Source organism: Myxocyprinus asiaticus, chromosome 16, assembly GCF_019703515.2.
Source record: "Myxocyprinus asiaticus isolate MX2 ecotype Aquarium Trade chromosome 16, UBuf_Myxa_2, whole genome shotgun sequence".
Taxonomy (NCBI): domain Eukaryota; kingdom Metazoa; phylum Chordata; class Actinopteri; order Cypriniformes; family Catostomidae; genus Myxocyprinus; species Myxocyprinus asiaticus.
Window position 1 is genome coordinate 7,341,156 of NC_059359.1, and position 26,018 is coordinate 7,367,173.

The 26,018-nt window shown below is 37.5% G+C and overlaps 1 protein-coding gene across 7 annotated transcripts in view; it reads right to left on the minus strand.

Moving 5' to 3' along the window:
- syngap1b (synaptic Ras GTPase activating protein 1b) overlaps window positions 1–26,018 on the minus strand; it is a 181,021-nt gene that overhangs the window by 132,575 nt on the left and 22,428 nt on the right. For all 7 annotated transcript variants that reach the window (XM_051720255.1, XM_051720253.1, XM_051720252.1 and 4 more), the window contains exon 2: window positions 3,098–3,234. In XM_051720255.1, the coding sequence (XP_051576215.1) occupies window positions 3,098–3,234 (137 nt within the window). The remainder of the gene's footprint in view (window positions 1–3,097; window positions 3,235–26,018) is intronic.

Genomic DNA, 26,018 nt, shown 5'->3' on the forward strand with positions numbered 1-26,018 from the left:
CATGGTTTACAGCGGAATTCAGGCAGCTTCGTCAGGCCAAAGAGGGTGCTTACAGAGTTGGGGATAAAGTCTTGTACAATCAGGCCAGGAACACACTGAATAAGGGAATCAGAGTGGCTAAAAGAAGATATTCTGAGAAGCTGAAAACAACTTATGAATTACAGGACTCCTGCCCCCAACCCTGTGGTGGACCAACAACTGGCTGACGACCTGAATGTGTTCTACTGTTGATTTGAAAGGCCCAGTCTCACACCCCATACCCACTCTGACCTTCACTTCACACAAACACTAACACCTCCTGCAACCCTCCTCCTCCCCCCTCCTGCTACTCAACCTGCACTTAAGATCTGTGAAGATGATGTGAGCCGTGTCTTTTGACAACAAAGGATAAGGAAAGCACAGGGCCCAGATGGCATTTCACCTGCATGTCTTAGATCCTGTGCTAACCAGCTGGCCCCCATCTTCACACAGATCTTCAATATCACTGGAGCAGTGTGAAGTCCCATGCTGCTTCAAACATTCCACTATCATCCCCATCCTAAAGAAACCAAACCTGTTGCCCTGACGTCTGTGGTCATGAAATCATTTGAGAGACTGGTGTTGGCCCACCTGAAGAACATCACTGGACCCTTTCTAGATCCCCTTCAATTTGCTTATCGAGCAAACAGGTCTGTGGGTGTTGCAGTCAACATGGGATTGCATCATATCCTGCAAGATCTGGACAGACCAGGGACATATGCAAGGATCCTTTTTGTGGACTTCAGTTCGGCTTTCAACACCATCATCCCAGCTATACTCCAGAATAAATAACTCTCTGTTCTCTTGTTTATCTGTCAGTGGATTACCAGCTTTCTGACGGACAAGCAGCAGCTTGTGAGATAGGGGAAACTCACTTCCAGCACCTGTACAATCAGCACTGGTGCCCACAGGGATGTGTGCTCTCCCCACTACTCTTCTCCCTCTACACCAATAACTGCATTGCCAAGGACCACTATGTCAAGCTCCTGAAGTTTGCAGATGACACCACTGTCATCGGCCTCATCCGAGATGATGATGAGTCTGCATACAGAAGGGAGGTTAAACAGCTGGCTGTCTGGTGCAGTCAAAACTACCTTGAGCTGAATACGTTCAAAACGGTAGAGATGATTGTGGACTTTAGGAGGAACACCCCAACACTGACCCCCCTCACCATTCTGAACAGTACTGTGGCGGAAGTGGAGTCATTCAGGATCCTGGGCACTACCATCTCACAGGACCTGAAGTGGGAGACCCACATTGACTCCATTGTGAAAAAGGCCCAGCAGAGGTTGTACTTCCTTCACCAGCTGAAGAAATTCAACCTGCCACAGGCGCTGCTGATACAGTTCTATTCAGCAGACATTGAGTCTGTCCTCTGCACTTCAATAACTGTCTGGTTTGGTTCAGCTACCCCTTCAAGAACAATACACTTCTAGAGTGAGGAAAAAGGTTGGAAAAATCACTCTGGATCCCACTCACCCTGCCCACTACCTTTTTGAACTGTTGCCTTCTGGCCGACGCTTCAGAGCTCGGAGCACCAGAACCGTCAGGCACAGGAACAGTTTTTTCCCTCAGGCTATCCATCTCATGAACAGTTAAATTGCCCCATTGAGCAATAAATATGTGCAATACACAGTTTAGTCTTTCTTATATTTATCCAACACATCCAACCTCTTCTGCCATTTCATTCCAAAAAAAAAAACATTTGCACTGTACATAACAGATTTGTATTTACACTGTACATAACAGATTGTATTAGATTTGCACTATCCATGTGTATGTATGTATGTGTGTGTCTGTACGTATGTGTATAATTATTTTTTATTTTTTATTTTTTATTATTATCTATGTCTTGCTGCTGTTTTTGTATTGTTTTTGTATGGTTGTACACTGGAAGCTCCTGTCACCAAGACAAATTCCTTGTATGTGTAAGCATACTTGGCAATAAAGCTCATTCTGATTCTGATTCTGATTCTGATTTAGCCAGGTGTACACTGTATGTTTTTTACGGTCCTTTTATGATTGTTGCTTGTCAGACTGTACAATATGATTCTAGTGAGATTACTGTAAATGGCCTGACACTTTGTGTGACATTATGTCAGATTGTAGTGAATAACTTAAAATTCTGTCCTCACAAAAAAATATCGTAGGACTTCAGAAGACTTCATATATAGCATATAGGGTTGTCATGTCACGATACCAAAAATTCAGTAGTCGGTACCAATACCAGTAAAATTCATGACTGTCAATTCCAATTTCGATACCACAAAAAAATAGGCAATATGATATTGAACATACTTCTTTAATCTTTTTAACAAAGTTCAATGTATCAATGTAAATAATAAATTAAATGATTGCATTTTTCCCAATTAAGTAAACATTGATTAAAGTTTTTTTAGGTAAGATTTAATTATATAAACATAAAGTCTGCAGGCGCTGCACACTTCATTGTGAATGAGTGCTCTCTTCTATCATCTACAACAACAAGCGCAGCATGCTATGCTCATAAATGTGGTGTTTCCAGTGTATGAGCGGCTTCACACATTCACTTTGAAGCACATAGCAAATGCAGACTGTTCTTTATATTAATTAAATTAATTAATTGTCCCCTTTTGTGGATCCTAATCACACTAGAACATACCACGATTTTAATTTGATTTATTGTCTTTTACAGTGTAAAAGGTGTAAAAGAGCATGCACTTAAGTAAGCGTGTGAGCATTTGAAAGCAGTTGTGTTTAAGTCAGACAGCACGCAGGGACCGAATTGAGTCGGTGCTCGGTACTACCCGTACTGCAAAAAAACACTAATATCATTACATCTTTTTTATTTTAGTATCGACTTGGTACTGAAATAGATTCTGTACATTTATTTTTGTTCCACAGAAAAAAAGAAAGTCAAATGGTCTTGGAACGATGTGAGGGTGAGTAAATGATGACTTTTGGGTGAACTATACATTTGAGAATACAAAACAACTTCAAATTAAGATGTGAATAATTTGCAAACAAATTTCAGATAGGACCGTGTTGATGAGGATATGCTTTGCTGATGTTAGAGGAAGTGCAGTGATTATATGAATACCTCCTCCTGGTCCAACATGTAGAGCTGATTTCCAGAGATCACACACAGACGAGGGTTCCAGTCGGGTTGCTCGTAGGAGGGAGCAGCTGCGAAGGAGGGCTGGTGTCTGTAGGAGGGGGGGACTGCATACCTCGCATCTGAGACAGGAGAGGAGAGGAGAGGAGAAGAGAGGAGGAACCAAGTGTCAGAGAAAGCAACTGAAAACTATATTTTCTGAGGAAAATATGAGTGGTGCATGCCCAAGTGTACTTTTACAGTGCTAGGGATGTTGCCACATAGTTTCTAAAGTGTTTTGAGCAGCTATTACAGTAGCATGTTGCTATGGTGTTGCTAGGGTGTTCTGGGTGGTTGCTAATGTGTTGATTACTGGCCCAAGTCTAAAAAATCCAACACCAAGTCTGTATGATATTCGTATCCATATATACAGTATGTCTCAGTCTATGGGATTTAAAAAAATAATTTTAACTGTTTTCAGTTTTGAGCCCTCGAAGTGTTGACTTTTTAAAAAAATGTAATGAGATCCAATTAAATTAAATTAAACACTCGTTAAAATTTATTTTTAGACTGTACAAAATAAACAAGAGTCATACAAGAACCTGTACATGACAATCAAGCCTACTGGTTAAAAGTTAAAATTTAGTGTACATCCCAAGCTATTTATTCATTGGACCTAGGGAATTTAAAGAGAGCCGAGTCCTGACTTTAGTCAAGGATTTCCAAAAGTGTAATATGTGCTTGTCTAACCACTAGGAGGTAATGTCCTGCAATTGCTCATGTAACTTCAGGGTAACCCCAAAATGTTGGTCAGACTGAAGTTCACACCCTCCCCAATCAGTGTGCCAAATTTCACAACTTTTTATTATATTGATCTAGAAGCTGCCACAGACTCAGTGTTTTATGTCTAGTGTGTCTACCTGACACAAGCCCGACAGAACCTAACAAACCATCAGGTTTTGGGCCGGGTTTGGGTAAGTTTTTCAAGTGTAACTTTCAGGTCATGTTCAAGTTTGTAATTAATGAAAAAAAGCTATTTTTATTATTATTATACATATTTTGATAATGAGGTCCATCAATGAGGACTTCACGTGACTGTTATACTGTTACACATGATCCCAGATTGTCTGCACCCAGCAAAGTTACAGCACTAATAAACAATGTAAACATAGCTTTTATTCAGACACAAACACAATACATTTGACCTATTTTTACTACATTTTTGGCCAAGATACTCAGAAAATGGCACAGCATTGCATCTTAAAGACACTGGGTGTCTTTTGTCTGAGACTGTAAACATCTAACTCATGCACAAACTTTGATATTGATGGTACTGTTCAGCCCTGGGGTTTAAATTGTGCTGTAAAGCTGTCATGTGTTCGGCTCTGGCCCTGTCAGCCAAGGCGAGAGCAATAAAGGTATTACTGTGTCTGAGGCCTTTGACATTTTTACTTCATCCCAGTTCTTCTTTAAAACTTAAGACAGGATTAGTTTCCCACTATTTTACTTTTAAAGCTACAGATTTGCTGCAATATTTTGCCCTGGTGTCTGAGTCCCCACCTCTGACCCTTCAGCCAATCGGAAACAGCCTTGACAGATGGAGGCAGCATCAGAGGGATACTAGATCAGAAACAGGACGGATCTGTCCAGACTCACACACAATTGTCAGATTTCCTCCAAGCAGTCGAGAACAACAGAGGAACACACTCACAAAACAGATCGCTGGACTCAAGCAGCCGTATGTTTACTAGAACTGATTCATTGGCAAATCTTTCACTTTTCAGAGTGACTATTTGCACCCCAATAGTCTGCTATGACAAAACTATGACAAAAAAATGCAAATAATATATCAGAGATAGGATCTGGACGGTTGTGGGCATGCTCCAACATTATGTGCGACAGTTCAAATCCACCTTGTGTATTTTTTAGAGCTCTCAGAATTAACGTGTTAACGAATGCGATTAATTTAAAAAGCGTAACGCATTCATTTTTCTTAATTGCGATTAATGCATTTACCATTAATACAACAAAAACACATGTTGGGAAGGGCAGAACCTTTGTAATGTGTCCATCCGGAGTCATTACACTGACGCACACTTCTCAACATACGCACAGGCTGAGTTCGGAATTGCATTCTACCCATACTACTCATCCTACTTCTGCCATACCTGTCTATGGCAGAAACAGTACGAGTAGTATGGTAGTATGAAATTCCAAACTCAGCGACACACCAGAGCCCTTCTACCAAGGTGAGCCTACAAGCTTAGCATAAAATAGCATAATGCAGCAGTCCCATAGACATTCAGCGGTACTGTCATAACACGCTAGATGACCGTTACGCTCTCTACTATGATAGCGCTCTTCATGTGAAGTTAAAAGCGGCGCTGGCATTGATGCCCTGACGCGAATCATTAACGCAGCTTCAAGATTCCTGAGGCAAAGCGAATAGCCACAGTGTACCTGGAGATTAATATTGTGGAGGATGAGAGTTAAAGAGATTTAATGCCCATTGCAATGAATATGCAAACTATTTGGGGGACTAGTTCTTTTAATTAGTCAAACTCCCAATTAGACTTTGGGAAACGTTTAATGTAACTTGAATTGGTGCTATCTTAGTGCATTTACAGTATATCTTTAAACTGTGGAAGGTTTTGTTTGGAAAATGTTTATAAAGCATTATATTGTTACATTGTGTTTTGTTTTCTTTCCTTAGATGGAAATAAATGCATTTTGACAGGAAAAGAAATAATATATATTTATATATATATATATATATAGTGTCAAATTTCAGCACTTTCAAAATCTGAGATTAATCGCCATTAACTACAAAACAAATATGCGATTAATCACAATTAAAAAATGTAATCGACTAACAGCACTAGTATTTTTCCCCTCATTTTTTTTACCTTTAAGAGAGCATACTTTAAACTTTAAAAAAATGCAGTGTCATTCTATTATGCCAAATACTTCAATTGAATTAATTCATGAACTTACATTTACAAGTAATTAGAGCTCATATTTAATGCAATAATAATTTTTTTTCATATCTATTGACTTGACTTTTTTCATTTGTGGTTATCTTTCAGTAATATAATATCTATAATTATTATTTTAATGAATAATATTATGCAATGTAATGGAATTAATCCCTAACTTCACAGTACAGCCGTCCGGTATGATAGAAATAGAGTAAGCAGCAATTTTAGTTCACTAAAACTTTGCTAAATCCATGCTTCAAAAGAAATGGATTAAAACGCTTGAGTGGTCTGGATTACTTTTTTGCTGTCTTTATGTACTTTTTGGAGCTTGAAAGTTCTGGATCCCATTGACTTACATTAAATGGATAAAAATACCTTGTACATTCCTCAGCAAATCTTTGTTTGCATTCCAAAGAAGAGAGAAAGTCATAAGGGTTTGGAACAAAATGAGGGTGAGTAAATTATTACAAAATTTTCATTTCTGGGTGAATTATCCCTTTAAGTCTGTCAGATGAGTGGTAAAAATGTTCAGCAATTGTAAAACAGTCTAGTAACTTTCAAATAAACTCTTCCAGATGTTCTACGACGACCTGGGCCACTGGTCAAGTACAAGTAAAATCCATAACATAAACCTGAACTGCTAATTTTTTTTTTTTTTCATTAAACTCTATAGGTATGTACAGTACATAAGCATGACAGCAGGCCAAAAAGACACTCTTTTTACTGGGATAAACACTGCAAACACAGCATTTTTTCTGCAGCTCTGAGCAGTATCCCCAAAGCTGCACTGTTCAACATGCTTTCTACTGCACACTGTGCTCTCCACTTGGCAGTAAGCCAGCTGAAATCTCTTCCACCATGAAAATAGTCTGTCACATCTAGCTCCATCCTGACAAGAAGTCCTGGTGAGCTGCAGGAGCTGCCCAGCACTGCTCTACTCAACGGCTATGGTTGCTCTCCACTATGTAAGAAACTGCTTTTCAACAATTACTCATTTATTTTACAGGGAACTAAATTGAAATGGTTTAGGGTAGGATATAATAATAATAACAATTCTTTACATTTATATAGCGCTTTTCTAGGCACTCAAATCGCTTTACATAGTATAGGGGGAATCTCCTCAACCACCACCAGTGTGCAGCATCCACCTGGATGATGCGACAGCAGCCATAGTGCGCCAGTACGCCCACCACACACCAGCTATTGATGGAGTAGAGTAGAGTGATGTAGCCAGTTCAGGGATGGGGATTATTAGGAGGCCATGATTGATAAGGGCTAATGGGTGGAAATTGGACAGGACACCAGGGTACAACCCCTACTCTTTACAAGAACTGCCCTGGGAATTTTAATGACCACAGAGAGACAGGACCTCGGTTTAATATCTCATCCGAAGGATGGTGCCTTTTTACAGTATAGTGTCTCTATCACTATACTGGGGCATTATGACCCACACAGACCACAGGGTGAGCACTCCCTGCTGGCCTCCCTAATACCTCTTCAAGCAGCAACCTTAGCATTCCCCAGGAGGTCTCCCATCCAGGCACTGGCCAGGCTCAACCCTGCTTAGCTTTAGTGGGCAACCAGGCAAGAGCTGCAGGGTGATATGGCTGCTGGCAAAATATATGATATACACCGATCAGCCACAACATTAAAACCACCTGCCTAATATTGTGTAGGTCCCCCTCATGCCGCCAAAACAGCGCCAACCCGCATCTCAGAATAGCATTCTGAGATTATATTCTTTGCACCACAATTGTACAGAGCGGTTATCTGAGTTACCATAGACTTTGTCAGTTCTAACTAGTCTGGCCATTCTCTGTTGACCTCTCTCATCAACAAGGCATTTCCATCCACAGAACTGCCGCTCACTGGATGTTTTTTGTTTTTGGCACCATTCGTAGTAAATTCTAGAGACTGTTGTGTGTGAAAATCCCAGGCGATCAGCAGTTACAGAAATACTCAAACCAGCCCATCTGGCACCAACAATCATGCCACGGTTCAAATCACTGAGATCACATTCTTCCCCCATTCTGTTGGTTGATGTGAACATTAACTGAAGCTCCAGACCCATATCTGCGTGATTTTATGCACTGCTGCCACACGATTGGCTGATTAGATAATTGCATGGTTGATTGTTTGTGCCAGAATGCTATTCTGAGATGTGGGTTGGCACAGTTTTGACGGCATGAGGGGGACCTACACAATATTAGGCAGGTGGTTTTAATGTTGTGCCTGATCGGTGTATATGAAATGCCAGTATAACACAAGGTATGATGCAATTTTAGTAATCCTAGTAGCATGCAACGCAAGTCCACTTAAAGTGTCCCAAATTCCACCTTCAGCCCTTGTGGTCCTCCAGAATACTTTGGTGACAAAATGCTGTCACAGTTGTAAACTGCTGTGAAGCAGTTCCATTATTCTCAGAAAGTCTGAACTTTCAGCTTCCTACTTTGACAAGTAGCCACAGAACATCACTTGAAGTCGGAATTCCAATTTCGGAATTCCAAATCTGTGCATAAGTCCTAAACTTGCAGCTGCTCACACAAACATGTCTGCATTCAGGGAGATGTATAAAGTTAATGATAAACATTTACTTTTAAGCAAATAAAAAACATGAATGAGTCAAAGATTTTATATTATATGATTATGGGTCAATGACGTGAAGCTCGCTTTTATTTTTTATTTTGTCCAGATCTTTTAAGTTATTGAAAATGCAATTCACACAAAACAATTTCAAATTCTGAGTTCAAAGTCATTTTGATATTTTTTTCTGGGGCTTAAAAGTAAAAACTGTCATGTGGTGTAACCGTCTGGAGACAGTAAAAAAAAAAAAAAAAAAAAAAGTCTCATTAAAAAATGAGACATGTTGGTATGAGTAGTGCAAAATAAGCTTTTATTATTTTAACTTTTTGTCCACCAAATCAAAGCCAGGTGGTGTAACAAACATGTAGATTGCCATTTTGTTCACGTGACAAAAAAAACAACAAAAAAACATGAAACCGAGAGGACCCCTTAGCCCCTTAAGATTGTGTATAGTTACACAATAATTACAGTTCTACAAACTTGACGCCTGTCTTTTAAAGTAAACAAATTTTTAATATAGTAAATTAGCTAATCCTTTTGATAACCGTATACATGTAGAACAAACGCTAGCATTACATAGCATCATTTATCCTTTAAAATTTGGTTGCTAGAAGACACCTACATTGACAATCATACACCCTGCTAAGCTAAAGGGAGCATTTAAATATAAAGTTGGACTATTCCACATCCGACTTCCAATGGAACGTAGCATAAATAAGCATAATGCATAAATAAGCACAAAATGGGCCTTATTTATGAAACGCGCAGAACACATTTGTGTGTAAATCATTAATGAATCCATTCTTGAATACAATGGGACAATTTATGTTAGAATGGTTTTACTAATGATTATACACAAATTTGTTTTTTCCATGTTTCATGAATAAGTCCAATTACCTTTAAAGTAGAAGCTGTTTCAGCACATAGGAAATAGATCAGTAAATAAATCTACCAATCAACATCCTAAGCACACTCTAACATCAAAGGCCACAGACACAATCCCCGTAGGTGCCTTTTCATGTTCTGGTGTCATTGGCTAGCACACTTCTAAGAAGGTGCTACTATTCATTTGTGGGCTGTGGGTGCTGATGTGAGCCGTGTATGCGAGGAACAGACAACGCATGGGTCAGTCTCACATTGTCATAACACGGCCCAACAGGAGTAACACTGTTTATTCACATTGCTGTGCTCCAAACAGTGCTAAAAATACTCACACATTATCTCCACATGCCCCAGGCAGGTAGTGCACAAAACAGTGAGGACAAGCATCTATCCTGCGCAATGCCTGTTTTGTAATAACATCTGTTGTGCATTAACAGATGTCAATAGTGTGTTATAGACTCAAGCAGACTAAAAGGATGTGCTTTGATGCATGCACAAAAGCTTTTCTGCATTACTGCACCATGATGGACATGTGACCTTACATCAAAATGCACTTTAAAAGGCTGGAAAGTGTCATCCAACAGTAGGGGAAACAAAATATTATCGCACAGAGGTTGCTTATTCATAGCTGAGGAGAGTTCTCAGTTATGTTTTTGTTAAGTATAAATTTTTGCTTAGATGTTTCTCCTAAAATTCCATAGGAGAAATGGAAATAGTAATAAAATGAGGCAATTGTTGACATACAGAAATAATATAGGTATAGAATTTATGGTGGTTTTAGGAGAATTTGATGAGAAATGTTTGAATTCATATTGAAATCTTTGACCTTTGACTTTGATATTTTGGCAATTTGAGATCTCCTCTGAAACTTAAGAAACGACGTGTGTGATTAAAGTGTTTTTTTTTCTCAGGTGACAAATTTGAAGGAGGGGACATACTAGAGAACTTTTTAGACCCTAGAGAGTTTAGTCATCAAATCTTTTTGCACATTTTCCAGAAGAGAAATAAATGCATATCTGCTGAAAGTTAAAGGTGCTGTAGCAATTTTAGCTGTTTTGCAAAATTCCGATATTTTGCTTACTTCAACGATACGCCCTCATTCCAAAACCCCACTCTTCAAAGACATGTCAATCTGATATCAGCAAACCCAAATGCACAAAATGATTAGGGAAATGAAAACTGGTTCTTATTCAGAACAGGTTCCATTTGAGTTAGGTAGGTAAGGAAGGTTCCTGTAGCTCAACTGGTAGAGCATGGAGCTAGCAATGCCAAGATCATGGGTTACATTCCCAGGGAACACACAAACTGATAAAATGTATACCTTGAATGCACTGTAAGTTGGATAAAAGCATCTGAAAATGTCAAATGTAACAAAATACTGGAAACAAATGATGTTCATGATGTTCGGTTCTGTTAACGGTTCTCGAACGTGCATCCTTCACTGTACTAAAATGCTTTACCATTCAGTTGCACTGCAACCCCACTACTAAATCAGTAGTGCGAAACACAGAGCGTGACCAGTGGAGTCCGATTCCAGAGAAAAAGACTCTCATGAGCAGTGGCGAAACTTGGATCTTCTGGGCAGGGAAGTCCAAAGAACCTGTCGGGCCCCCTGTAATTGCCTCGTTTCCACTGCCCGTCGGGTCTGCAGTTGTTTTCAACGTTCCCTTTTGGTCGGCCGTCGCCGGGGCCTGCTTTCGCCCCAGGCTCCAGTGTTGCTGCACACCTTGCACTGCCTGAAGTTACGCCACTGCTTATGAACCAATTCTTATGAATCTACGCTGCAAAACATACTGCATGACCAATGTCCCAAACGAATGACTTGCATGTCATTTTTTTTTTTTATCTACAGTGTGAAACATGCGTGACCATTGTAGCCTGATTCCTGAACGAATGACTCTCATGAGTCAGTTCTTTTGAATCTACACTGCAAAGCCAAACGTGATCTCATGAGAATTTGTATGTATTCTAGCAAACGTAAATTCTCTTACGTTTGCAAAGACATCGAAATGTACAATATTCTGATGAACAATTTTTTATTGATTCACATACTGAACACAGAAAAACAAAACATATATACACAGATCAACAGTTAACCCCCACTTTTACCCCTCCCCATCCCAATCCCCAACCTGGCCCCCAACAAAATCCCAGTGGTCATACATGATTAGACACACACACAAAAAAATAAAAAATTATAATAATAATAATCACACATCCAGAAACGCCAAATATCTGCCCCATTTCCCCACAAACAAGTTCAATTTCCCCAGTCTTCTAAATGACCCTTTTTCAAAGGCCGCCATCCTCCCCATCTCCGAGCACCACTCCTGAAATGAGGGCGCTCCAGCCACCTTCCATCCCCTTAAAACAATCTGTCTGGCGATCATGACACTGGTTAGGACCCAACTCTTTATGTGTCTATTCTCTACATCGATGACCATCTGGGGCAAAATGAAACCTGAGTGTCCAATACGTCACACACAAAACTCTGAACCTTCAGCCAAAACTCCTGGATCTTAACACACCCCCAAAACACATGGGTTATGTCTCCATCCTCTGATTGGCATCACCAGCAGGTGGGTGTGTCTTTAAGACCAAGCCTATACAATATAGAGGGGGTCCAACAGAATCTGTGTAAAATCTTGAATTGCATAAGGCGCACCCTTGTGTCACTAGATGTAGACTTGACGTTTTTTAGAATCCTAGCCCACTCTCCCTCCTCCAATGCCAAGTTTAAATCTTTCTCTCATAATCTCTTGACAGATGTTAAAGCTCCGTCTCCCAGACTCTGAATTAGCAGGGAGTAATACACTGATGCACTCATGACCTTTTCCAAAAGTAGTAATCACCCCTCCCAGAGTGTCTGCCGCTTTAGGGGGGTGTGTGCTACTCCCAAAAATAGTACAGAGCAGGTGGCACAGCCGAAAATACCTAAAGAATTGAGATCTGGGAATCCCAAATTGTTGAACCAAATTTTCAAAGGATCTCAACACTCCGCTCTCATATCCGAAATGTACAATACTGACGTACTGACGGAATCTAAACGTGATCATTTAACGCCTATAGAAACATACAAATGTTTATGTGTAATGAATGAATTGATTAATATTGAATTCATAGAATTAATCTGTTAATTACATTTAATTGATAATGAGTGAGATTAATAAAATGTCATCCCATTTATTTAACACAGCTGACATTATATTATGACATTTTAACAGAGTCATTCAGTTCTGTGTGATTTCTGCTGCCCTATACAACGTTTTAAAGGATTATATAACTTTATATACAGAATATACATAATATGTATTATCATTTTATCATTTATTAAGCATTTAATTGTATTTTTGTTTGCCAAAAAACAAAATGAACCACAAAAAGCACCATAAAGGTAATCTACAGGTAGTGAACTGTAAATACGTTGAAATGTTTACGTTTTAGATGCTTTCAAACGACAATTTTGTACATTTTAGTGTCTATCCAAACGTACAAACATGTACGTTTAAATATTACAATTAGCTACGTATATTAATAAGATCAAGCTGGCAAAACATATAGCACAACCTCCTGAATAAATGACTCTTATCAGATGCTTCTTTTTAGTGAATAACTTGATGAACCGCAGTCATTCATTTCGTCATGTCCGACTCGAAACGAATCAAGATTTGTCACAGTGTTATGTGTACTTAATAATCATGAGGCTTAAATCAAAGTTATTACTGGATGGTTGTTGATATGAAAATGTGTTGTTAAAGATACATATTATGTGTTTTGTTGTAATTAGTGACATATTTTATAAAAGAATGAATGAAGAATGAATCAAATATCTTAATTAGACTGTGTGAATGATCCATCATTTTGTAACAGGCTTGTAAGAGCAGTAAATCCAATATTAATTGCATTCATAATTTCCAAATATTTCTTCCTCAAAAGTAATAACGGAATATTTAATGGAACCATTAAGGAACCAGAATCAATAAATTCCTTATGATTTCTGTCCCTAAAAAAGATTTACAGGCAGAACGTGTTTTTGATTGGCTAGTTTTCTGATTGGCCATAGTAGTGCGAGACGCTCCCGTGACTCTTTTTGTCACAGAGAGACAGAGTGATATCTGTCAGGTAGTAGGGATATTTTATGCATGATATCAAAAGAATATCGCTTACAGCACATTTAATGTTATCAGTGTTTAAGGGTAACAGACACTGACTAAAAGCCACAAAACTCAGATTTTAATTTCATCAGGTCTTTACATCTTAGTTAGCTCTCTGTAATCGTATTGCTCTTCAGGAGTAACAATTGAGATAATATTAGATCTCAGTGATTTTTTCTTTGCTAATCCGCACTCTGAGGCTGCTCTTATGTTTTGCAGTACTGTTTAATATCTGGTCAGAAGATAAGGTCTGTTCATTTAACTCCCAAACCAGCATGTAGATCTACCTGCTCGTCTCCACATGGCGTCACTGTAGCTGCACTTTAATCTCCAAATATACATACAGGAAACAAGGTTACTGCCCAAGAGATGTCACTTCCGAAACACCCACTCTCTCCCTCGCTCTCTTGCTCGTTCTCACCCACACACCCCCAGTTTATTGCCATGACAACCGGGAAAAGAATAGAATATAAGTGAGTGTTAAAGAGACAGATGATCAGAGAGAGAGGGGGAACGATAGAGGTAGGGAAGACAAGGATAGAACTGGACTGCAAGAGAGAGAGAGAGAGACAGAGAGCTAAAATGTGTGGGAGAGAGCAAAATGCGAGAGACGGAGAAGAGAGGAGTGAGAGAGATCCAATGAAAGTGAGAGAGAGAGAGAGAACTTTTGGAAAGACAAAAAGAGATAGAAAAGAAAAAGAGAGAGGTAGTGAGAGAGAAAAATTAGTGGTTTGGAGAAACGGAGGTAACGAGGACACTTTTTTGGGAAAAGAGAGACCATGTCTTGTTCCCATAGCAACCTAGCCATCCATGAAATACTCTATTTCTTTCTCTCCCTCTTTTTGCTATATGCAGCTCATAGTATGTATATGACACCAGATATCTGATGAGTAAATGAGATGATATGGATATCAGTGGATGAATTAGTGCTGTTGATCGTTATATACAAGCAAGTTAAGTTGCTCATATATTCAGAGATCAACAATAAGGGTTATTTCTGATGGCTGTTTAAATTCTTACTGGCCCTGCCAAAATCTTCACAAAAAAAAAACAACAACAACAAAAAAAAAGATACATTTTATTTATCAATTTTTTTTTTACTAGTGCTGTCAGTCGATTAACATTTTTAATCGTGATTAATCACATCATTTTTGTAGTTAATCGCAGATTACTTCTTTTCCTTTCAAAATGCATTTATTTCCATTTTAGGAAAGAAAACCAAAAAATATGTAACAATATAATGCTTTATTAACATTTTCCAAACAAAGCCTACCACAGTATAAAGATAGAAATACACTAAAATAGCAATTCAAGTAACATTAATCGTTTCAAGTCTAAGTGGGAGTTTGAATAAAGCCAAGCATACACTACACGTCTTGCAGTCAGCATCCTGCGACTCACAGTCCAGTTTTTCGTCGCAGGTGCGAACACTTCAACTACACGATCAATCATCCCTGACTGAGACCATGTGTACACTGGTATTAAGATGAGTTTTGGGTGGTCCGATCACAAATGTACAAGCGAGACATCACCGTTACACTTGGACGTCTCTTTTGACCATTTGTGTTCGGATTTTGAGGAGACAGTCTTGGATGTCATGGAGACATTAGAGCTGAAACAATTAGTCTTTAGACGTTATCGACAACGTCGACAATAAAAAATTGTCGATAAATATTTTCTTGGTCAAATAGTTGTTTTATCTCATTTAACGTAACATGAGATCATATAAAACTCTAGAGTAGCACTGCAGCTCACGCCTGACTGAGGAGAGGAAGAATTACACAGCTCACAGTTCAGATGCACTCTAAAATTTCACAGCTTCAGGTGATGTAGATCACAAAGTATGAGGGAGTTATAATGCAAAAATACAAAATAAGTAAATACAGAAGCACTCTCATTGTGGAATAAGTGGAGTTGGAGCTGCCGCGGCGCTGAAGCAAAACTTGCATGTCGAGCGTCTTTAAAGGAAACACCCTGGCATTGCCTCTTAAATGCAGTTATATTTAATGCATTATAGCTTTATTAAAGTTCAAATAAGAAGCAGATCATGTAAATAACTACAAACTCCAAAACTGGCATTTCTCTGTGCGGTCAGCGCCTCTTCTATGAGTTGCGCTAATGTCCCATTCTAAGGGGGAGAGATTGAATCTGCACTCGGCTGATGCACACTCTGTCACGGGAACGCTCATCCATCGAGCACACACGCTTAATGCAGCTAGATTATAACGTGACGGCTTGCGACTTATTGAATCATAATATATGCGTCACTGTGTGTTTTTATCGCAAAGAAAACTGGCAATACACCGCTTTATTAATAAGACAGAGTTTGTTTTTTTGTGAGTTAAAGATGGATTGAAGTGAACAGAAAGGTGAGAGAGGGTAGTCTTCGCCCCATTGTATACTGCAACAAAATAAATTTTTGATTTGTTTTTGTTTTGGCTTGTTTTCCAATATAAATATCTAAAATTCCATTAAAATAACTGTTATCTGTGAACGTTGAATATAATATTAAAAATGCTATTATTTTAAAATATCTAAAAATCCTTTAAAAAAAGATGCATTCACCTGAGAAGCAGCATATAAGATATTCAGACTTGCGTTTAGAGAATAGATCATGAATATAAGAATATTTTGTCTTTACTGCACTCGCAGAAGTATAACCAAGTGAAAAAATACACTTATATTTAAGATACATTCTCTTAAAGCAAGTCTAAATATCTTATGTTGCTTCTCAAGTAAATGCATCTGGTTTTAAGGATTTTTAGACAATTTTAAATGGAAAACAAGACAAAAACACTTGATAACAATACGATTTTTTGCAGTGAATTTCTTTACTGAATTAAACTTAATAAAAAGCATTTTTTCCCTCTTTAATTCAGTGAATGTCATTTAGAGGTATTTTTTCAAAAGATGATTTTGTCCTCTTTATTGTTAGTAAGCACGTTTAATACAATCTTTTAAGTCGGGGCACAAGCCGAATAATCTGTTAAGAGCTAATGATTAATCGTTGCAATAATCGCTGAATAGACGAATAATCATTCTAATAATCGTAAGATTAATCAATTATCAAAACAATCGTTAGTTGCAGCCCTAGAGGGCATACATCAATCATTAAGTCTGTGTTTTACTGAATTAAAATAAAGCGCAAAAAAGTAAAAGATGAATTCTGAGTTATCATAGTGCAGTACCTGTTACTGAGCTTCTAGTGTGCGTGCTGCTCATTTCTTTGTTGTACATCTTCATGCATTCGCTTTTTTAAATTTTCCGATCGTTTTTACACATATTTGTGCTAATTTGCTAAGGAAAAAAATGATAAAAACAGCTGAAAATAATAAAAACAGTGGGTAGGGAGATATGGATGAATTTTATTTTATTTTCTAATTATTTTTTTGTCTCCTGCTACCCAAATGTTGCTCTCTTCTTTCAACAAACATGAAAGATCAGCTCACACCCATTTTGCTATTTGCAAAAGGAAACATTTAAGAAAAACAGTTGAATATAATAAAGACAGAGGGTTGGGAAATGTGGGTGAAGTTTCATTTTATTATATTCTAATTATTTTTTGTCTTCTGCTTTCTAATACCTTGCCCTCCTCTTGCGCTTTCTCTATCTTTAATTGACTTTGGTCTTGCCGGTCTTTCACTCATCGTGAGGGTGCACATATATCAAAACAAGACGTCTAGATATCAAGCCGTTTTGAAAACTGTCGCAGCGTCTGTGACTCGTCTCAGCCTGTCGCATGAGTGCGCACACAACAAGACCTTTTGTCGTAAAATCTGAGACTTCTCGTCATAGACTGTGGCTATCTGCTTTCCTTCAGCAATCGTGAAGCTGCGTTCATGATTTGCATCAAAGCTTCAATGCCAGCGTCAAGCGTCGCTTTGAACTCCACTCCTTTCTTCATCATTTTATCACTGACATGGAAGCGCTGTCGTGTGTATGTGTGTGATGTGAAGTGTGTGTCAGTGTAACGACTCCGCGTGGACACGTTACAAAGGTTCCAGCCTCCCAACAAGTGTTTATGCTGGTTTATGTTATATTAACGGTAAATGCGTTAATCGCGATTAAGAATAAATTAATGCGTTAAATTTTTTAATTAATATTAACATTAAAATTAACACGTTAATTCTGACAGCTCTAATTTTTACATGTGGCAGAAAAAAATATATATTTATATTTTCAACAAAATCATAACAAATAATTTACAAGGTTTTTAATTTGTTATAATAGCTGGAAATTAAACAGTTAAAATGTAACTCCACCACAACTACAGAGCGCAACAGTGTCCGCCCCTTTTTTCAGTCCACTTGGTTCTGGAAGTATTTTTTCCATTCATTTTTTCCATAGGGATTTCACATAAAGTGAGTTCACTGCAAAGCTTGTTTGGTGTGCTTTGTTTGCCGCAATACTCTGATTGATGGATCTTTTCTCTGCAGGATTACAGGTAGTGTAGTTCTTCACCAGAAATTCAACTATTGAATATGATTTAAAAAAAACGCATACTGATGGCTTCAGCAGAAGCATATGCCATCGATTAACAACCTCAGAGCACACGGTAGGTCTATTTCTAAAGGTTTACAAGTTATCATTAATAATAAATTCCCCCATATGTTACAGTGATGTGAAGCTGTTAAAACACTAAAACCCCTTTAATTATGGTAAAAATCACTGTAACGTACAGCTTCGAGTGGCTAATTGCTTTAAGAGTGGGATATTTCAGCTTCATACACATACAAAACCACACTTTTACTGGAAATGATGACAATTTGTTTATATTTATATTTGAACTGATACTTTCGAAATTATGACAAGTCTTTCTCGCAATTGCAACAAAGCTCATCTATGTTAGCCAGCTTGATAACATAACCTTGGTAGCATGTTTAAATTAGCAATAATGTTCAGTACATCACAGAAAATCAAATGTTTATGTTTGTAAGGCATAAAAACACATACATTTCAAGCAATTTGTCTGTCCATACAGAACACGAAAATGCTGTGTGACGAAACACAATCACAGCTAATTGGCAGATATTTGATGTGCAATGTACAGTTAAGAGGAGCAGAATTTTGAACCATAATGTTTTCACAGTGGGTGGGGCTACCCAACACAACAGTAGAAATGGATCCTTTTAACAGACTGTGATGATGCGTTTTTGCCTTATTTAGCAGTGTAAATCTAGAAAAACATTATTTTAATTATTTAGTGTGAATTTATTTTTATTATAATATGCTTTGTATTAAATTACACTATTCAAGTAATTTTGAAATGGGAATGAAAAATAACATTTGCCATGGTCTCCCATTCACTGCTATAGAATTTTGCCCCTCTAGAGTGTTGCTTGTCACAGTTGTGGCTGAATAGGATAAAAGCTCAGATTTACATGAAAAAGATATCTTTTTATCGCTTGCTGCTTTATCACAGCACATCTGGTCAGGACAAGGTGTAAGATGTACACAAGGGAAAGCAACAATTCTGGCTCTGTGCCAGTCTTATTTTTGAGCCCTGTACAGAATATATCTGACATCACAAAAAAGGGTGAGCTAAAACATGAGTTCCAACTTTCCAACAAACTCACTGGCAACCTTCTTTCATGTCTCTTCCTCTTGCAGCCCCCCCTCCACCTTCAATCCATCTGTCCCCCCACCCCCACTCACTACCACACTCACTGTCTCTCTCTCTCATTTGAAGCTCATAAAAATTTAAAGTGAGACAGCTTTCAAAAACAGAGAGACAAATATCATCAGATGCTATGAAACACTTAAAAGAAAGATGATGTTGGTGCTCATGCTGGTGGAAAAAGCACATTTTTCTTAATTACAGAATGCTTCAAAATGTTAGCAGTTGTCATTGGCTGCATTCAGAAAAGCATACTAAATATTCTTCTTACTATTTCTGCAGTATGCAGTATAGGAATTTTCTGTATAGAAGGGTATATACAGGTGATCTACTACTATACATATACAGTATTTGCTCAAATAAGCAGCCAATAAACAAAGCACACCACATGGGGAACATGCAATGCTTGGTTGACCTTCTACTTCCAGTGTTACGAAAGCACCAAAAGTGATATCAGCTGTGATTTTTAATATCTCTTTCTTGACTTGTTATTTGATTGGACTGCAATAAGACATTTTTATACAAAATTTGAAAAGAAAAATGTGAAGAAAAAAAACAAAACAAAACAAAAAGAATATACTTGATAAATTAATGTCAACATGAAACATTGTTCGTAACCCATTTTTATTTCGTAATCTAAGCCTTTCTCAAATATTACACAATTATTTGATCTAAAAGTGATTAATTGATATAACTGTCCATTTAATTAAGATAACTGTAAAATTGTATTGTCCAAATAAGGGAATTCTGAAATAAATATAGAAATGTAAAGTATATATACTTTAAATTAACGTTTGCATAATGGCAAATGTTTTTGAAGAATATATATTGCATAATATACCTCAACAGGGTGATCAGGACCCCGTAGCAAAGTGGAGGGTCCTGTACATTATCCGACTTATTACACGACAACTAACCAAATAAATATATAAATGGACATGAAATATTGATTTTCATTGAAATTATGTGAGAAAAAGTAAGTCGCAAATAGCTGAAATCCACCTCTGGTTTGTGCAGAGTTCTGTTGGTGTTTTTTTTTTTGTGAAAATACCCATTATCCAGCTACTTGCCAAATAAATACTGTAAATAAATGGACATCTAAAATTAATACGGGTTGAAATAATTGTATTAGCTTAGTTGTATTGATCGCAGAGTGATACGAGAAGTAGGAAAGATGACTTGCAATAACCGGATAATCGGTCTGATATGTCTTAATCCCCAGATGTGCGGTTGTTAATCAGACAAATCTGCTAAATGGCGCCACTGAACAGTCAGAGTCGAGTATTCCATAGAGCCGTGTAATACAATATAATATAATATAATAAAATATAATATAATTAGGACTGGGAAATTTAACTTGTTAATTTCTGCGATTAATAGTTGACTGTTTAAAGCATTTTTTTTTTTTCATTTTTTTTTTTTTTTTTGCTATTAATGCAGTATCTGATTTTTTGCACTTCCTGAAACTTCACTAATGTACAGGTGCATCTCAATAAATTAGAATGTCGTGGAAAAGTTCATTTATTTCAGTAATTCAACTCAAATTGTGAAACTCGTGTATTAAATAAATTCAATGCACACAGACTGAAGTAGTTTAAGTCTTTGGTTCTTTTAATTGTGATGATTTTGGCTCACATTTAACAAAAACCCACCAATTCACTATCTCAAAAAATTAGAATATGGTGACATGCCAATCAGCTAATCAACTCAAAACACCTGCAAAGGTTTCCTGAGCCTTCAAAATGGTCTCTCAGTTTGGTTCACTAGGCTACACAATCATGGGGAAGACTGCTGATCTGACAGTTGTCCAGAAGACAATCATTGACACCCTTCACAAGGAGGGTAAGCCACAAACATTCATTGCCAAAGAAGCTGGCTGTTCACAGAGTGCTGTATCCAAGCATGTTAACAGAAAGTTGAGTGGAAGGAAAAAGTGTGGAAGAAAAAGATGCACAACCAACCGAGAGAACCGCAGCTTTATGATTGTCAAGCAAAATCGATTCAAGAATTTGGGTGAACTTCACAAGGAATGGACTGAGGCTGGGGTCAAGGCATCAAGAGCCACCACACACAGACGTGTCAAGGAATTTGGCTACAGTTGTCGTATTCCTCTTGTTAAGCCACTCCTGAACCACAGACAACGTCAGAGGCGTCTTACCTGGGCTAAGGAGAAGAAGAACTGGACTGTTGCCCAGTGGTCCAAAGTCCTCTTTTCAGATGAGAGCAAGTTTTGTATTTCATTTGGAAACCAAGGTCCTAGAGTCTGGAGGAAGGGTGGAGAAGCTCATAGCCCAAGTTGCTTGAAGTCCAGTGTTAAGTTTCCACAGTCTGTGAGGATTTGGGGTGCAATGTCATCTGCTGGTGTTGGTCCATTGTGTTTTTTGAAAACCAAAGTCACTGCACCCGTTTACCAAGACATTTTGGAGCACTTCATGCTTCCTTCTGCTGACCAGCTTTTTAGAGATGCTGATTTTATTTTCCAGCAGGATTTGGCACCTGCCCACACTGCCAAAAGCACCAAAAGTTGGTTAAATGACCATGGTGTTGGTGTGCTTGACTGGCCAGCAAACTCAACAGACCTGAACCCCATAGAGAATCTATGGGGTATTGTCAAGAGGAAAATGAGAAACAAGAGACCAAAAAATGCAGATGAGCTGAAGGCCACTGTCAAAGAAACCTGGGCTTCCATACCACCTCAGCAGTGCCACAAACTGATCACCTCCGTGCCACGCCGAATTGAGGCAGTAATTAAAGCAAAAGGAGCCCCTACCAAGCATTGAGTACATATACAGTAAATGAACATACTTTCCAGAAGGCCAACAATTCACTAAAAATGTTTTTTTTTATTGGTCTTATGATGTATTCTAATTTTTTGAGATAGTGAATTGGTGGGTTTTTGTTAAATGTGAGCCAAAATCATCACAATTAAAAGAACCAAAGACTTAAACTACTTCAGTCTGTGTGCACTGAATTTATTTAATACACGAGTTTCACAATTTGAGTTGAATTACTGAAATAAATGAACTTTTCCATGACATTCTAATTTATTGAGATGCACCTGTACATTTTCAGGAGGTACAGTTGTGGCCAACAAAATTGGCCCAACTAATTTCTGCAATTCTCCAGATGTGATCCTTGGAGAATTTTTGGTCACTCGAACCATCCTTCACACCGTGCGTGGAAACAAAATAGACACACATACTCTTTCAGGCCAATTCATAACTTCTCCAGTTGATTGGAACTTCTTAAGTATTACCCTGATGGTGGAAATTGTCATTTTCAATGCTTTAGCTATTTTCTTATAGCCACTTCCCATTTTGTGAAGCTCAACAACCTTTTGCCGCACATCAGAACTATATTCTTTGGACTTACCTGTTGTATGACTAAGGGAATATGGCTTGTGTGTTACCTCATATTTATACCCCTGTGAAACAGAAGTCATGGCTGAACAATTTTGTGTTCCTAGTCACCCAGGTGTACTAAAAAATGTAAAATATGAATGGGAATATACTTCAGATATATCTTACTCATAAGAATTTCTAAGGGTGTAAATAATTGTGGCAAACATGTTTTGGAGAAAAATATTAATTTAATTATGAGATTTTCACACCCTTTCAATTAGTTTACTTCAATTGAAGGTTAGATTTTTGTGAATATTTTGAATGAAAGATCAAAAGGATAAACAATAAAGACATATTTTTCACAGCCTTCTTTGCTCTTATTTACCAAGGGTGGGTGCCAATATTTTGGGCCACAACTGTGTGCCCAACTCGACTGCACGTCCTAACACAGGAACTGATTGAGTGGAGCAGTGCATGCTTATTCATTACACATGTCCCAGGCATAATAAAAATGGAAACTGTGTGATTAATTAGTTAAAAACTATAATAAAACTGAATTGTTTTAAACTATTTAAAACTGATAAAAACTAACCTAAAAATCTAATTTAATTTAATCTAATCTAATCTAATCTAATATACAGGTTGGCTGATTTTCAAAAACAACAGTGTAAATGTAAACTTGGCCAAGACTAAGTTGAAGAGAGACATATTTTAAATATTTAGAAATATTTAGATATTTAAAACATTACTTTTCATGTATATTTATACGTTTTTAAATCCTTAAAGGAAATAATTTATCCCTATTTTATTATATAACTCCAAGTTAAATATGAACAAATCACTTCTTAAGGTGTGTGTGTTTGTGTATTAAGCAAACACATAAAGAAGTATGACAATTTGTATGTCAATTAATCGCCATAATCATGATGACAAGCCCTAAAATGGACAATAAAATCATTAATTGCAATTATTTAGGTTTTATTATTTAGTGGTTGGAGGGGACTGGTCGAAAATTAAGAGGAATTTGTGTCATCAATAGAAAAGGAAAGTCTTTTCAGAGGTGGAGCAAGTTTTTACATTTTGATAAAAGATCATGAAGACAAATTGTTTTTAAAAATTTGGAAAAATGTTCGCCTATGAAACATGTACAGGAAAATATATTAATAAAGCAAATGGGGTAAGTTTTGATTGCATGTTGACTTTAAACAAAAAAAAAAGTGATGAGAAGACATTGTAGCTATGTTCAAAATGTTGCATAATGCGTTCAGTTTCACATACTATTTAAAAAAATTATAGGCAGTATACAGTGTATTGGGAATAAGCTAATATTGCATTCTCAATACAGCCATCCTGTCCTCCTGGATCTAGTTTACATTTACCTCTGTAGAAACTGTCAAAACAAGTATAAGGTACGTCAGCGCCTCAACGAAGTTTGCATATTTGCATTATACTGTATTTTTCTTTCACTGGAATATTCTACAATCTGAATAAATCAATGACAGTCTGAGGCTAAAATATTCATCGTCTGTGTCCACATATACATGGCTCAGCATGAGGATGTGTGTGTGTGCATGTTCTCTAGCATAGCTCCTTTGTGTATTTCTTTATATGTCTTTATGCAAGTGGGTCGCTCCGCTGAGAAAAAACGGGTCGTGCTTTTAGGTCCTGAGAGATAAAGCGTAATTATAGTGATCCGTCCTCAATCCAGAGATAGATTGAGAACTGTGTCATTGTATTATTACCCTGAGGCCTGTCGCAAACATTCATACCTGTGCTAACATCACACGTGAGCACACACTTGTGCTAGCAGACTGACGGAACTTTTGACTGAGAGATGCCACAGAAAGAATAACTGTGGAATAAACTGAGCAGTTGCTTCGTAAGTCTTGCTGAAGTCTTAAAGTTAACATGAAATGCATTTGCAAACCATTTTACTTTCCTAATATGACGTATTTCTGAGTGAAAGAGCGAAAAAATGTAGGGCGGGACGTCAGGAATGGTTGGAGTGGATAGGTTGAAAAGTAAGAGGGATTCATGAGGTCAGCCGAAAAGGAAAGTTGCTTCAGAGGTGGAGCTAGTTATTATTTTATCAACCTACAAATGGCTTACTTAGAAGAAAGTATCTTAACATTGATACAAAAAATTATACACTTCAGCTTTACATCAAGTTTAAAAACAATTCTGCCAGTGCCACAAGACAAAATACATATTTTCAAAGTAGAATCTCTGAAAAGAACCCTTGTATGGATTTGCTTATCAGGTCATTTTATCTTGGATGTTAAGATATATTCTTTTACTAAAAAACATGATCATTCTAACATCTCCTTATGTGTTCCACTGTAAAAAGTCTTACGGGTTTGGGACAATGTGAGGGTGAGTAAATGGCGATAGAATTTTCATATTTATTTTCATATTTCATATGGAACTCACCATTTAAGCTGGAAATACCCCAGAATATTCCTTCAATATCAATAATACTACAAATAACAGACATTTCAGTATGTTTAAATGCACTCTAAAACTTCGAATTCAGTCGCACTACAAAAATAATTAGTCTTTTTAAAGTGTCATGTAAATCCTTTAGTTCAATTGTTATCGTACCAGCCCGATTTTTGCCATGTTGGACTAATAGACCTAGATAATTAAATTGTAGCTTGTCTTCGTCCATCATGTATACTTATTAATTGGACCACAATTGGCCTCTGCATTGTGCGTGTATATGCTCAGAAGGAAAATGTATTTAACCCGGCAGGTTTGTTGTCGACTACGCAAAAATCCACGATAGCTTAGTTAAAATGGTTGATGATCATCTGACTTCTATTCTTTGTGATTACTCTCTTACAATTGTGAAATCATTTCCACACACACACAGAGTTCAGATCTCCACTGCTCTGGGAATGAACAGAAACAGAGCTGAGGTCCACTGAACGTGGCCCACTTTTCATGCAACACAGCGTGTGTTTACCTGCCCAATCTGTGTGTGTCAGTGTGTGCTGGCCTGCCCTTGTCACACCTTCAGACCCAGACAGCGATGAGCAGGTGGCCTACAGCAGAAGCCTGAACACTCACGGATCTACAGGCCAAGGAAATTTAGCACGGCAGATTATAATAACCATGAAATGTGCCCTGAGAGTGTGAAACATAGTTAAACAGAACGTGAAGGGCACGGCAAAAAAATCATTGCCTTAATCAGCATTTATTTTTATTTCATCATAAGGCCCTATGAAATCTACATTATTTTTTGCTAAATTTCGTTTAAAAAACCTTTTCCCCAAGTTTTATTTTTTTCTGGATTCCATGTTTTATGGTTTAATTCAATTGTATCATCAAAATGGTGTCCAATCAAATTAATTATTAACACTTTAACCTAAC